General features: G+C 39.4%; 2 protein-coding genes across 2 annotated transcripts in view; both read left to right on the top strand.

The window, feature by feature from the left end:
• prkacab (protein kinase, cAMP-dependent, catalytic, alpha, genome duplicate b) overlaps window positions 1-4,890 on the top strand; it is a 25,664-nt gene extending 20,774 nt beyond the window's left edge. Inside the window, exons 8-10 of the mRNA XM_016519857.1 lie at window positions 1,015-1,137; window positions 2,285-2,449; window positions 4,357-4,890. Of these exons, the coding sequence (XP_016375343.1) occupies window positions 1,015-1,137; window positions 2,285-2,449; window positions 4,357-4,482 (414 nt within the window). The 3' untranslated portion in view covers window positions 4,483-4,890. The remainder of the gene's footprint in view (window positions 1-1,014; window positions 1,138-2,284; window positions 2,450-4,356) is intronic.
• Window positions 4,891-6,540: 1,650 nt separating this feature from the next.
• LOC107714120 (atherin-like) lies at window positions 6,541-15,048 on the top strand. The gene is made up of 7 exons (XM_016519856.1): window positions 6,541-7,725; window positions 8,871-9,150; window positions 11,085-11,167; window positions 11,397-11,451; window positions 11,906-12,002; window positions 12,289-12,409; window positions 13,041-15,048. The coding sequence occupies exons 1-7, from the start codon at window positions 6,604-6,606 to the stop codon at window positions 13,188-13,190; spliced, it is 1,908 nt and encodes a 635-aa protein (XP_016375342.1). The 5' UTR covers window positions 6,541-6,603; the 3' UTR covers window positions 13,191-15,048.
• Window positions 15,049-15,581: the final 533 nt, after the last annotated feature.

Genomic DNA, 15,581 nt, shown 5'->3' with positions numbered 1-15,581 from the left:
ACAGTAATATTGTGAAATATTATTACAATTTAAAATAACTGTTTTCTGTATGAATATACTGTAAAATGTAATTTATTTCTGTGGTCAAAGCTGAATTTTCAGCATCATTACTCCAGTCTTCAGCGTCACATGATCTTCAGAAATCATTCTAATATTCTGATTTGCTGCATTTTTGATTATTATCAGTGTTAAAAAACAGTTTTAGATTTTTGTGGAAACTGTGATACATTTTGTTTTTCAGGATTCTTTGATGAATAGAACGTTAAAAGAACAGCAGTTATCTCAAATAGAAGTCTTTCTTGATGTGATAAATGTCTATACGGTCACTTTATTATTAATATTTAAAACAGTTATACATTTTGTTTTTCAGGATTCTTTGATGAATAGAACGTTAAAAGAACAGCAGTTATCTCAAATAGAGAAGTCTTTCTTGATGTGATAAATGTCTATACGGTCACTTTGATCAAAATTAATGCATCCTTGCTGAATAAAAGTGTTTTCTTTTTCTGAATCTCACTTACACCAGACTTTTGAATGGTGGTCTTCCACGGTTTCCATAAAAGTATGAAGCAGCACAACTGTTTTCAACATTGATAATAATCAGAAATGTTTCTCGAGCAGCAAATCAGCATATTAGAATGATTTCTGAAGATCATGTGACGCTGAAGACTGGAGTAATGATGCTGAAAATTCAGCTGCGCATCACAGAAATAAATTACATTTTAACATGTATTCACATAGAAAACAGCTGTTTTAATTTGTAGCAATATTACTGTTTTTACCGTATTTGTAAACAAAGAAATGCAGCCTTGGTGAGCAGAAGATACAGAAAAAGCAATCTGTTATGTATTTCAGTAACTTGTATCACACTAAACCTTTGAGGTTTCTGATCTCTCGCCTACTAGTTTAAATCTTGTTTCTGGACATAAATATGTGCAGTGGTAGCTCCACTAACATTCACTGCATTTGTGAAACATGCAAAGTTTGTGAGCGTTTAATATCTCTTTCTCTTAGGGTTATAATAAGGCTGTGGACTGGTGGGCTCTGGGTGTGCTGATGTACGAGATGGCTGCCGGTTATCCTCCGTTTTTTGCCGATCAACCCATTCAGATCTACGAAAAGATTGTCTCAGGAAAGGTAATTTTGCCAGGGAATAAGGAAACTGTAGCGCTTAGATTGAAAGTGAATCAGATATCTCTGCAATATCTGAGATTCTTGTCTTCAGCCCACCCCACTTTACTCGTGTTTGGTTCAGTTAGGCTCAAACACAGTCGATTCTTTTCGATTCCAACGTGATTAAATAATGATATCAAACATTTATCCTGTGTCTCTTTTTTGCAAACCATTTATTGGATCTGAATACCATGAACAAAAATCAACAGGCTAAATAAAAACTGGACTCTTTAAGAGCTGTTTGTGTGCAAAATAAATTGATAAAATTTTAACAGCTCCTTTTCGCCACCTACTGGCGTAACAATGTAATCGACAAATCTTCATTTGAAGTGTCAAATTACTTTCAAAAGGTCATTTATTCTATTTTAATCACTACCATACACACAGTACACACAGTTTATATCTGAACTATAAACTTTCAATTTACAGTATTTCACTGTAAATTATACAATGACTTTTCTTTTTCACTTCCAAAAAATTTATTTTTAACAGTATTTTACTGTGAAATCACATTAAATGTAATTACATTTATTCACCGAATATAGTATGGAAACTTACTGTTAACCAGTTAACAGGTTTTTACTGTAGCATTTTACAGTCGTTTACTGTTAAAATCACAATCATTTTTTACAGTGTACGCTGCACGGATGAACCAAGTGATCACAACATTGATAGCACACCTCAAGGGTTGAGGAATGAAACAGACGAATCATTATCATTTAGGAATAGAATCACGTTGGGGTTTGAATCGTGTTCGCGATCTTTAACGCGATCTTTTAATCTATTAAATTAAAGTGCTTTGTCATGTTGGTGGTGACACCTCTCTTGCAACATGTTTAGCTATCACAGATATTATACTTAGCTTTTTGGCTTCTGATCGCAAATGTAGGCAAACTTTGGAGCGCTGAGATTAGCGAGCAAGGTCCTGGCAGATCGCTAGGTCCGGTCCTCACCGATGAAGAGAAGAAAAAAAAGCGCGTAGGACTCGAGTGACGGAATCCAAATTTTAATTTGACAACAAGTATCCGATTCCTGACCTTAAGTGTCCTATTCTGGAATCGGAATCAATTTTCGATTCCCAACCCTAGTCTAAACCACGGTCTTTTCACAGGTACGGTTCCCGTCACACTTCAGCTCCGACCTGAAGGACCTGTTGAGAAACCTGCTGCAGGTGGACCTCACCAAACGCTACGGCAACCTTAAAAACGGAGTTAACGACATCAAAGGTCACAAGTGGTTCTCAACTACTGACTGGATAGCCATTTACCAGCGGAGGGTGAGAGTCGCTTTCATCACTGATAGAGATCTGATGCATTCAGTGCTTCCGCTCCCAAAGCTCAATCAGCAAGACTTGTATCTCATATGTGACCCTGGACCACAAAACCAGTCATAAGGGTCCATTTTTCGAAATTGGGATTTATACATCACCTGAAAGCTGAATAAATAAGCTTTCCAAAGTTCTTAGCAATGCATATTATTAATCAAAAATTAAGTTTTTATATATTTACGGTAGGAAATTTACAAAATATCTTCATGGAACATGATCTTTACTTAATATCCTAATGATTTTTGGCATAAAAGAAAAATCTATCATTTTGACCCATACAATGTATTTTTGGCTATTGCTACAAATATACCCCAGCGACTTAAGACTGCTTTTGTGCTCCAGGGTCACATGTTACTGTATACTGGATGTCATTTAGTTTTACCACTAGCAGTGTTGGGGTGTAAAGCAAGTTATGTAATCAGATTACTTTTTTCGAGTAACTAGTAATGTAACGCATTACTTTTAAATTTAAGACAATACCTGACTTAATTTTTCACATAAGTAACACCAGTTACTTTGTTTTCTCATTCATTCACGACACTCTCCTGTCTCTGTGTTTAGAGAAAGGCAGAGGCACTTCCTTCAGCCTGAGACTTATTCATTTCACTTTTGGTGTGAAAGGGCCTTTACAGTTGCCAAAAATTTAACTTTTGGGTTTTTTGTTATTAAAAATAAACAAGCATCCCAGCTCAGGTGTCAAAAAGTAACACGATGCATTACTTTCCATAAAAGTAACTAAGTAACCATTTAGTTACTTATATTGTAATGCATTACTTTTAAAAGTAACTTTCCCCAACACTGATCACTACACTGTAAAAAAATACAGTAAAATTTACAGTAACTTACTGGCAATTTTGGTTGCCAGTAAGATTGTTAATTTACAAAGGTACTGTAAATCAATAATTACAATTGTACTGTAAAAATACAGTAGAAGCGTTTATAAATATGAGTGAAATTACAAGAGCAACTGTGAACTTGTAATGCTATACATACATTTTACAGTAAATTAGAACATTTGTTGTGAAATTCAATTCACTAATTTAACTACAATTGAGATATAGTATTATTAAACCAAATGATATGTTCATTTGTCATACTTAAAAAAAATCATAATTGGCTGAGTATCAATAAGAATAAGAGTATGGTTTAAAGCAAATATCAACATTTGAGACCTGCATTACATTAATATACATCAGTATCTATTTTAAACAATGTTTGTTTTCTTTAATAATCAGTGTAGAGCCATTTGGAACATATTTTATGGGTAAATCAAGCCTAAATTATGACAAATGTTAAGTTAGATGAACAGAAATATGTCAAATTCATTGTAACGTCAATATTGTTTGAAATTAATATTATGGACTTACAGTCTTATATTTCTGACATAGTATTAATAGCTAATTAATTAGCATGCTTAATAACATAATTAGTAACATTTGGACTTCTGTCCTGAATTTTAAAAGCAAATATGAACTTTTGTGATCTATACTTCACATTAATATACATCTGTATCTATTTTAAAGATATTTTTGCACCTTTCTCTGTATAAGGCAATTAGGAAAATATTTTCAGATCCATGTAAATCAAGCACAAATTATGACAAAGATGAACGTCAGATTCACAAATCTGCGACACGCACAAAGGGGCTTGATAGGATTATTGTCATTCTTAAAAAAAAATGCAAAGAACAAAGAAATGAAATATTGATATTGGCGAGTACTCAAAAATGAAAAAAGGAGCATTTCATCCATATTTCATACTCAAATGTAAACTATGAAGCAGAAAAACACAACAATATGAACTATGTAATGCAATAATATTAATATTATCGCATTTCTTCGCTGTGTTTTTTGCAGGTGGAGGCCCCGTTTGTGCCTAAATGCAGAGGTCCCGGGGACACCAGCAACTTCGACGACTACGAGGAAGAAGAGATCCGTGTGTCGTTCACGGAGAAGTGCGCGAAAGAATTTGCCGAGTTCTAGGGGAATAATTGATAGAAATCAGAGAGAGAGAGAGAGAGGAATAAAGAGAAAGAGAGAGAAGGAGAATAAGTGCATGAATCTTAAAACCGATCCTTCCTCCTGTTAAACAGCAGAGAAACCAGCGGAAGAGAGCAGAGAAGACCTCCAGGGATAAACAGTGAGGCCTTTATCATCTCCTCTGTTTTAATCATGTTTGTAATTTTTTTTAAATCTCTGTTCATGTGATATTAATCATGATGGGTTTGATTGGGTGTAATTGTTGGCCTGTGGACTGGGATTGTTTTTGCCGCACAAACACAGGGTTAGTTATCGTCTATTCAGAGATTATCTCTAATCTGGAGCAGTTACCGCTAAAGTGCAAGTTCTCCACTAGGTCACCATAACAACCGTACAGAAAAATAGAAAAAATGTTTTAAAAAAAATTATTCCTGTGTAATAACCGAAATATTTTTGGTCCTGTATACTGTCATGTGTTTCTTTATTCTTAAAAATGCACTGAAGGGATGACAAAGTGACAATGGCATCGAAAAGAAGCCATGATTTCATCAAATGAGCACCTGTTTTTTTTTTTCTTCCTCTTTCAGCTGTAGGTTCACCGCGCTCTGTAAAATATTCACTGATGAACTTTCACCTATGAGATGTGCCATGAAATCCTACAGGTGTCAATATTTTGACTCGTCAGTTGTTTCATTGATTATAGCTGACAGATAGTAGGGGCCCTAAAGGCTGCGATCACGGGGCCGACAGAGGAGGGGATGAATGTTTTTGTTTCGTATTGTTAATACTATAATTGTTACAGTTCTCATTGGGTTATACATTTATAAAACCTGACGACATCGCACACGTTCTGTGCGTGATTTCACGCGGCGAAGCCTTGCGGTCGACGCTCTCTTCACCATTTCTTCCCCCTTTATTCTTCCATTTCTGCGTTTTTAAATAGGCAAAGTCTTCTCTCTGAATGGGTGCAGTGCATCTGGCTCCTTTTTGGGTGAGAATTTCTTACACGCAACTCTCTAGGCTACAAATATCTCCTAAGCTGGAGGTGAACTCAGTGGATACCAGTGCTTACTCCTGAGGACATGGTTCAAGTTAATTGTGATATTTTGCACCACAAGAATCATTCCAATAAAGTATTACTATAAATACCAAACAGGTTTTACGTCCCTTTATGTGTGATAGTGGAAACTCCTAACATTGTGCTGAGGTCTTATTTGGCACGGTATCGTACCGTACGAGTCCTGAACTGTGCATTGTGGGATCGGGCACCATTAATGAAGACAGAGGGATGAGTTGGGAGGACTGTTTCACACCCGGAACCTCCAAAACAAGTTAAGTATGCCATGAGCGTGTTTGCACTGTGGTGGTGTAAGATAGCTTTGTATTTCTTAACCATTACAGGACAGTGCAGAGAAATCATTAAATAACTCCTGTTTGATGGCTGGTAGCTGATGATGTTGGTGGAAGTTAATAGGCTTTCTCCAACTGTTATACCTGTGTGAATTTTGGAAATACAATGGAAAATAATTATTCGAATCATGTCACTTTGTTCCTATATATGCCAGGCTTCCATTTTTTGTGCTTGTAATTAATGCACTTCACATTTTAGGCCAGTTTTATAGCTGACACATTTAGGCACTTTAATTAAACCTTTTTGATCTTTACTATTCTTGCCAATGTAATTAGTATATTTTTTTGTTTTTGTTTCAATGTATCTGTTAACAGCTGGCAGTGACGTGAGGACTTTTTAAATAAGACTAGACTCATCGACCATTCTGTCACCTAACCATTAAACACAGATGCGTTTCAAAATGTTATTTAAATTAATATCGAGAACGCCTATGGAAAATCTGCTGCATTAGATGTGATGGACTGCGGCGCGAGCGTGAACAAAAGCGCAAAACGTGGAACTCCACAATACCACCTTAATAAATAAGCGCCTCGCATAGGCGCAGAGCGCAGCGGATGATTCTCTTCGGAAAGTAGTCCACCTTAAGCGCACATAGTGGGTGAACGCAGGCGTAGAGCGAGGCTTCCGCTTCATTCCCAGCCGGGCTCGGAGCGGATCACTTCGGAGACAAGAGAGAGGCGCTCGGCCGAAGCCAACGGAACCAGTGCTGAAACATGTCGGAGCCGAAGTACCGAGAATGGATCCTGGAAACCATCGACTCCCTGCGCTCGAGAAAAGCCCGACCGGACCTGGAAAGAATCTGCCGAATGGTCCGAAGAAGATACGGGTCAGACCCGGACAAAACCAGGGTTGAACTAGAAAAACTGATACAAGAGCAAACTGTGCTGAAAGTTAGCTACAAAGGGTCCATTTCGTACAGGAACGCTGCTAAAGTGCAAAGAAAATGCAGAAAGAGAACGGAGCAAACCACCGGCTGCGGCAGCGGCGAGTCGCTCGGTGAACACGACAAACACGCCAGTTTCAATAACAACGGCGACAGCGCGCTCAGCCTCACGGACCAAGAAGAGTGCGAGGATAAGGAGCCCGAGGACCCCGGGGTGAGTCCGTGTCCTGACCCCCTGCCTCAAACCTCGCCCTCCACTCTCGAAAAGGAAGACAAGATGTTACCCCTACCTAGCGGAAACAGTTTTATTAGTTGTGGCGCAACGGGCCACTCCGCCGGGAGCGTGAAAGCAAGTGCATCGAGAGACAAGAGATCAGTCGCTGAGGCGGGGGCAAGCGGCTCCTCTGCCCACCGCGATGCTTCAAGTGCGAGCGGACGGGCCGAAGGAGACAAGCCGCTCGCCGCTGGCCACGAGGGCAGAGATGAGGATGAGGATGATGAGAAAGAAGAGAAAACTTGCTCGAGCGTCAGCAGTCCGCCTCCGAGAAACAAGCTCCCCGCGTCGCCCAAACCCAAACTCAAGGTGGGGGCAAAGGGCGCCGGGGCGCGCTGCTCGGAGTCTCCGGACGAGAACTGCGCTGATCTGGGCGATAGACTGGTTGCCGCGGTCCGAAGTCTGTCCGAGAGACACCGGGGCTCCGCCGCAACACGGGGCCACGAGCCGCCGGGACCGAAAGAGATCCTCGGCTTCCTCAGCACGCAGCGAGGGATGCCCGGGGAGAAGCTGACCCGCAACCGCGTTAAAGTGGTGCTGGAGCGCGAGATCGAGAGGGGTCGTCTCCGCAGGACCCGCCTGGGCCACATCACCCTTCCCGCGAGGGGGATGGGGGCGGCCAAGCCGTCCGCGCGGCTCCTGAAGAGCGCACTGCAGGACAGACATCTCGCGAAAAAGGTAACTTAATATTTCCAACACGTCCTGCGCAGCGCGCAGCATTGCACGCCGTCTTCGTATAAATAAATGATCGTGCTTTGAGAAAAGCGAAAGAAAAAAAAGCGCATCCGCGCACCATCTGATTTCCGCTCTTTTCTCATGCGCAAGTGTGCGCCAGAACAACCAAACTGAGTGCGTGTCTGAGGCAAACGCGGTTTTTGTGCTTGTTGAGGTCGTGTTGTGTGCAAACGGTGAGGGAACCGACACCTCAGTTGTGTTTTCCGCTCGACACACAACTGTCTGCGTGCCCTGTTTCACTTCAGCGTCTCAGCACAAAAGGTGCGGACTCGCGCTCGGCAGCGCCCGCCTGCCTGCTCTCGTGCGTGCGAGCGAGACACCGTCGCTTCTCTTGTTCCGTCGCTCTAGTAGACACTCATCACACAAAAGCGCGCTGGTCGAGAATCAGACTGCTGCTGAAACACTGATGTCTGCGTGAGCTACGCGACATTGTTATTAGGATGCGTTATAAGTTGTGCTGGATATTTTTCACTAGGCGGTGTCTGTTAAGTTAGACGCGCACGGAAAATGTAAAAGGGAGGGAGGGGAGGACCCGAGGCTCACGTCTGTTTTCTCAGGCGAGCCGTCGCTCTGTGCAATACTTCAGTCATACGAGGTAAAAGCAGTTGCGATGGCGGAAATTCGCTGCATGGCGAGCCATTAAAGTGCGGCTCATCCGTCGTCGTGATTCGTTCCCTCTTTTCATATCAGATTTCTCAAGCACTGTCCCGCTCACTTACAGACCAAATTGATTATGAGCCCCACTGAGTTAGTGCATGGTCAAATCGTTGTTATCTAATCAAAATCACTAGCATGAGATTCTCTAGCGGATGTTTGGGGAGTTTCTGATGTGGTTGTTCAAAGGAAAAACTGCAAATTCGTTTAGTCGCAGTCCTGCAGACGATGGAGGTCGCACACAAGATACGGGCGTCGTAACCCTATTTGGCCTTTTCCCGTAGAGGGGGCGTCGAGAGTCAGTAGTTTCTCTCTCTCTATTTCTTTCCTGTACATTTGCAGCTAATGTGATGTAAGGTACAGTCACCGTCAGAGTCAGGGATCTCTAAAATAAAGCGTTCAGTACTGATGGTGTCTCTATTCCTGCTTGTCAGGAGGAGGTGAAGGAGGAGGAAAGGATGGAGGTGGAGAGTGAGGAGCATGGCCCACAGGAAAACATAGCGGGCCCAGCGGAGGATTCTCCCCAGACCGTCACTGATGGAGGTCCCGCAGGTGTCAAAGCTTGCACTGACCCGACCTCACCTGACACGGAGGTGGAGACCGATCATGGCACCGACTCTCTGAGGTCTGAGGGGAAGTCCCAGTCATCTTCATCGCTGGAGACCTCAAACCAGAGCTCCTTACAGCAGGAAGTAGATGTGGGTGGAAGTGAAGGTACTTGCCCTGTCTCTGTTTCATGATAGAAACATTTCCTTCAGTATTTGTATCTGTTTTTTAAAACATCTAAGCATGCTTAACTTAAGATAAACTGCTTAGAATAAGATGGAGAATAGATATTAAATTACATTTTTAGTCACATGGACAATTAGTCGGTTTCTTGTTTTAAGCATTAAAATTGCAAAGTTTGTCAGTAAAATAAACTTGTGTAAAATATTCTCTGAAAACAAATATCTTAATATACATTACTGTTTTGAGGATTGTTTTACGTTTAGATTTTTGTACTGGAAAACAAGACCATTCAAATAATAATTCATATTAATTTATTTTTATTTTGTTGTATTTAATAATAAATTATTTATATATATATATATATATATATATATACAGTGAGTTTAGTACATCAGGAGATTCTTTTCATGGAGCAAATTAAATTTCTTAGTTACTAAAAACGTTCCAGAACTGTTTGGATGGTTTTTCAGAAACACTAGTTAGTTTTAAGCAATGCAAGAATAGAATGAAATAAAATTCTGAAATCTCGCCATCATCTTCTGTTTTACTTGATTAAAAACGATCATCATTTAATGAAACTTGAAGAACAATACAAGAATTCATGACCGCAATGATTTTTAATGTTACACACAAATCTATGCTTTCATACGCTCTCTACACTACGGCTAATAATCACTCATTCAGTGTTTAAGTATTGGCTCCCTTTCAATTCTTGAGTTCGAATTTGAATCAAATTGGCCACACCTCACAGGAAGTTAAATCTGAGGGACAGGAAGTGGAATTTATTGACTCGCAGCCCTGCTCAGAATAAAGTGTTGACCTAATACAGCCCTTATTAAAGATAATATTTTTATAAATTCAAAAAATATTTTTGCTCATGGTACTTTTAGTAAATTAAGACAATGCTTTATCCAGAGGAGGACGTCCTTCTGGATCAGGAAGTGGAATTTATTGACTCGCAGCCCTGCTCAGAATAAAGTGTTGACCTAATACAGCCCGTATTAAAGATAATATTTTTATAAATTCAAAAAATATTTTTGCTCATGGACTGGCTTTTAGTAAATTCAGGCAATGCTTTATCCAGAGGAGGACGTCCTTCTAGATTATGCAGTAGAACTCTAAAATTGGCAGCCGTACCTGTGATCAAGTCAAAGCTATGGAGGATGAAAGAATCATTATGAAGACTTTGTCCAGAAGGTGCACGGATCTAAGGGTTTGCTCACATTGCACATAAATCAGATTTGTTTTTCGCATCCGATATTTAGGTCCACTCTGTCATTTTGCACGTGATGATAACAGATCCGTTTGTTTGGACAGTCAATATCTGCTGGGTCTACATCTGTAATCACTTGAAAGTCAACACGATGCCAAGAGTTTCAGTCTGAATTCCAAACAGTTAGTAAAAATCAGATTTTCTGAACAAAGCCAAGGTGTTTAGAATATGACGTTACCCAGATGGCATTACAGCTGAAGAATCTGAATGGTTTCTAGCTGAAGCAAAGGTGCTCATGTGGAAGGTATCTTTGAAGGCAGTAGGTGGATGCGAGCGCAGGGTATCCACAGGTGCAGCATCAAGCGGGACTAGAGCTATCAAGTTCTGTTTTTGCTTTTTTATGGAATATTTTTTGTTTGCTTTATGGGGTAGCCAAGGAGAAAAAAAATGTCCCACAGCTTATCGTGCCACGATTAAAATAGAGTTCTTAAATGTATGTAACAAAACTGCTATTCCAAGTGCTGGAATTGAGTGCTTGAGTGTGTGATGCAGGATTTGTGCTGAAGGAATGTGTGGGAATACAGACATGGGCTCCCTGCAAATGTGCGACAACTGTCTGTGCTTGAAATCTTAAGAATTTATAGTATTAAAACCTCTTTCTCTCTCTCTCTCTCACACACACACACACACACACACACACTTTCAGAGCAGACAACGTCAGTCGAGCCTGAGGATGCTGGTGCTGAGAAAAACACAGATGCGCCTGATCAGCTACATCCCAGCATTGAGGTAATGACAGGCAGTGCAAAGTTTACTTAAAACCTTTAAGGTGTTAATATCTGAGGTCTTTCTCCTATCCCAGTTGAATGTGCATTTTTTAAATCTATATTTGCTGCCATTAGTGTCAGAGATTATATGCTTAACATTTGAAATCTTTCATTCTGCTGTCTGTCATTTTCCCTCATCCTAGTCTTACCGAGAGCATCTCTTTTTATATTTCTCGCTCTTTCTCCTTTAGCATCAGGTGATTGTGATGTCAGAGACTGTAAAGGCTTCAGTACCTATAAGAAACTGTAAGTTCTTAGAACAAATGTTGGTTACTTTCTGAATAAGTGTGTTCATATCTGTCTCTTGTGTATGTGTTAATGTACAGTATGTATCTATGTGCCAGTTAATGTTTTAACTCCGTGTCTGTTGCTCTGCATGTTTGTGTGTTCATTTATATTGCTGTGTGTGTGTGTGTGTGTACTATTCTGTTGTTATTCTGTCTTTCATGTAGTTATTTTGTATGTATTTGTTTTTATATATACATATTTATGTGTTTTATTTTATGTACATTTGCTTTTTTTGCTCTACCGTTCAGTAAGATTTGTTTGAAAGAAATCAATACTTTTATTCATAGTTATTCATATATTGTTTATATAATACTTTATATAGTTGTGTCATTCTGTGTTATTGTATTGTAGTTGTGTTTTTTTATGTGTGTGTGTATTTTTGTTTTATATAGCTGTGTGTGTTGTCTATCAGGTTCAGGCTGTAAGCTGGAAGTGGGAGTGTCGTCATGTCTGCTGACCCCCTCTGCCTCACCAGGAGCGGCTGAAGAGCGAGGGATGAATGAAGCAATGTGAGTAACACACAAACAACACAGCAGACTGAGATAGAGAGAGAGAGAGAGGGTAGAGCAGAGAGAAAAGGCTTTGGTTGGGGAAAAAAGAATTAAAGTCTGAGTAAAACTCCTACTGACCTTCTAACAGGAATCACCAGAAGTGAGTCATAATGAAAGAAATGAAAACTGAAGATTGAGGGTTGTCATCAAGTCATGATATTACATTTTCTTAGTGTCTCCAGCATACCTTAGATTTTATATATATATGAATAAATATTAATTGATGTTTTCTGTGTGGTCTCAGAGGTGGCTTTGTGAAGTTGGAGACGGGTGGCATGAGCCCGGTGGACTGGACTGTAGCAGACGTGGCCAGCTACTTCACCGCGGCTGGATTTCCAGAGCAGGCGCTCGCTTTCAGGACACAGGTGCGCTGAACCAAACTGCATGATCCTTGAAGAGTTCATATGCTACTTCACTGGACTTAAAGGGTTAGGTCACCCAAAAATGAAAATTCTGTCATTAATTACTCACCCTCATGTCGTTCTAAACCCGTAAGTTTACGTGGATACGTTTTCTACGTATTCTTGATTTGAACGAAAACAACGTATGCACGTGACGCAGCTGATACAGAATAGCATACACTGTTTACGTTCAGCGGATACTCTCCAAAATGGCACCAGGGTGACGTGGAGGAGAAGAATTGTTGAATAAAGTCGTTATTTTTGTTTTATTTGAACATAAAAACTATTTTCGTAGCTTCGTAAAATTACGGTTGAACCCCTGATGTCACATGGATTATTTGACCGATCTCCTTGCAACGTCTCTGCACCTTGATCGTGGTAATTACATTGCTGTCTATGGGAGGGTCAGAGAGCTCTCAGAACTCATCAAAAATATCTTAATTTGTGTTCTGAAGATGAACGGAGGTCTTACGGGTTTAGAACGACATGAGAGTGAGTAATCAATGACAGAATTTTCATTTTTGGGTGAACTATCCCTTTAAGACAGAAGCTATGCTATAGAGAGAAGGTATAACTGAATCTTTGTTCCTGACAGGAGATCGATGGGAAGTCCCTCCTTCTGATGCAAAGGAATGATGTGCTGACAGGCCTGTCAATCAGACTTGGTCCCGCCCTAAAGATCTATGAAAGACACGTGAAGGTTCTGCAGAGGACCCATTTTCAAGATGACGAAGCTTTCTGCTGATACACACACACACACACACACACTTACAGTATATATATATTAGCTATTGTACATGACAATGTACACCTGTACATATACCTACAATATTTACTCGTCCCAGAAAGCGCATATTCCTGAAAACATTCAGTGTGACTGTTCAGGACTCCCTGAACAGAAACATTTCTTGTTTTCCTCACACACAAATGTATATATTTTTTCAATCAGTAATCCCTCAGCTACTGGAAAGAAATTTGGCCTGAAAAAAAAAAAAAAAAGAGTAAAATGAACTGAACTAAGCAGAAGCATGGAGTGAGTTTAGAACAAAGAAGACTGAAGAGAGTTTCTTTTTTTGGAAAGACTGTGCAGTTAATGCTGCTCTGGTGGAGACCACTGTTTGGATTGTGACCTTTGACCCTGAATTCATTTCATCAAGTGGATTTTTCCTGCAGTACTTATTCAGTCCAGTAGAGGGAACAGAGAGAGAACGTCATTTTTTCTTTGTGACCGCACTGGTTTCAAGTTTGTGACTGAAACCAAACAAAGGCTGGATGGTTTCCACTGCGCACGAAACGTTTTGTTAAAAAAAAAAAAAAACTGGTTACAGTTTGAAAGAAGTAAATTCTGATTGGATATTTGCTCTTGACATGCTAACTCTTTTGCAATGACACTGAAACCCTTGTCTTCCCTCAGTGATGGACGGAATCCTTTCTTCCTGACATTCTGAAATGAACTTCTAATGTTCCTTCCAGTGTTCTTGCATCTTGCAATGTTATGTCAGAAAAAAAAAAAAACACTTTGTACGTTTGTGCAGATCTCTTGGGCGCATCTCACAGAGGATCTCCCTTTAAAGAGACTTTGACTCCTCGGATTTGACATTGTGGCCCCACGTGTGGAATATCACCATTGATAACTGAGCATATATTTTGTAAATATCAATCAGTTTTTTAAGGTGAAGTCCAAGTTGCGAAGCAATGACGATATTCCTTCACCAGCAGTTGAAGAATGTGTCTGAATGTCCTCAAATGCACAGAAAGCCCCAAAGCCATGCGGCTCTTGAACTTTACAGTTTGTGAAATATATATGTATCAGTCCATCAGATGAATATTGTGGGAACTGAGAAAAAGATTTGTGTAAAACAATCAAATAATAATGGAACAATTTACAAGAACTGACTTGTGAGAGGAGAGATGTAAAAATGGGACGCACTGAATTGCTAACCTGTCCTTTAGCTCCAGTGTATTTTGCGTCGTTGGACTGATCGCACATACAGATGGATCCATCACACTTGTAAATAGGACTGTTACTGATTCGGCCACTAAAGGCAGGTTCATTTCCATCGTGAAGAAACCCTGAATGAGTTTAAATTGCTCAGTGCCATAGGTCAGCCTGATTTCAGATTAGAGTAACCTGTTTTGCTGACAATTGTAGCATTCCTCAAACTCTCTCTATTTACTTATTCCTTTGTATGTTTGTTTATAAAATTGTATCTTAATTTTTATAACGTTAACAACTGTCTAAAATACGCAGATGTTCTTTGGTTGATTTACAGTCTAAAGACCACTTGCAACAAAACGCTGGAGCTCACTGCAATGTTGATAATGCCTGCAGTTTCTCTGTTCATGCCTTTCATGGTGAACCTCGATGAAGTAGAATGTCAACAAACCGTTAAAAGTTTGTTTTCTGTGTTCTCGGCGAGTCTTTGGAATGAGTACATCATTGGATTGCAAGAAAACAAGTATCGCAAAGCAAAAGAAAGAACTAATTTAAGACAAAAAGCTACAAGTGTTGTTGGAGATTAAAATGTTCAAGGGTTTGCCAGCAGAGGGTGACATGTATGGAAGCATATGGGTAGCAAAATTCATTTTGAAATGTAATATGCAAAATGACAATGCAATGTGTAAAATGGCAATGCATTTCTTTATTTAAATTTACATTTTCCCATACATATGTGCAACGTTTAGTGCAAAATGAAAATGAAAATTAAATTATATAATTTAGATTTGCCATTTCGTACACTAGTTTTAATATGTAAATGAAAAACATATTTTAACTCTTTATAAGTTGCTAAATGAAAATGTATTACCCAAATTGATTAGATATTTAAAATGTCCAAGCAAAAACTGTAGCAAAATTATAATTTAAATGCCATTTTTCCTAAATGCATTTAGACTTACGGGTAGGACACTTTTTCATCGTGATACCGCGTGATAATTGTAGCAAAATGCATTTAGGAAAAATGTAATTTAAATGATAATTTTGCTACAGTTTTTGCTTGGACATGTTAAACATATCTAATCAATTTGGGTAATACGATTTCATTTGAATTTTGCAACTAATAAAGTGTTAAAATATGTTTTTCATTTACATATTAAAACTAGTGTAGGAAATGGCAAATGTAAATTATATAATTGA

Source organism: Sinocyclocheilus rhinocerous, unplaced genomic scaffold (assembly GCF_001515625.1).
Source record: "Sinocyclocheilus rhinocerous isolate Xijiao unplaced genomic scaffold, SAMN03320098_v1.1 scaffold2826, whole genome shotgun sequence".
Taxonomy (NCBI): Eukaryota; Metazoa; Chordata; class Actinopteri; order Cypriniformes; family Cyprinidae; genus Sinocyclocheilus; species Sinocyclocheilus rhinocerous.
Note: the sequence above shows the minus strand (reverse complement) of the source record. Positions and strands in the feature narration are given on the sequence as shown.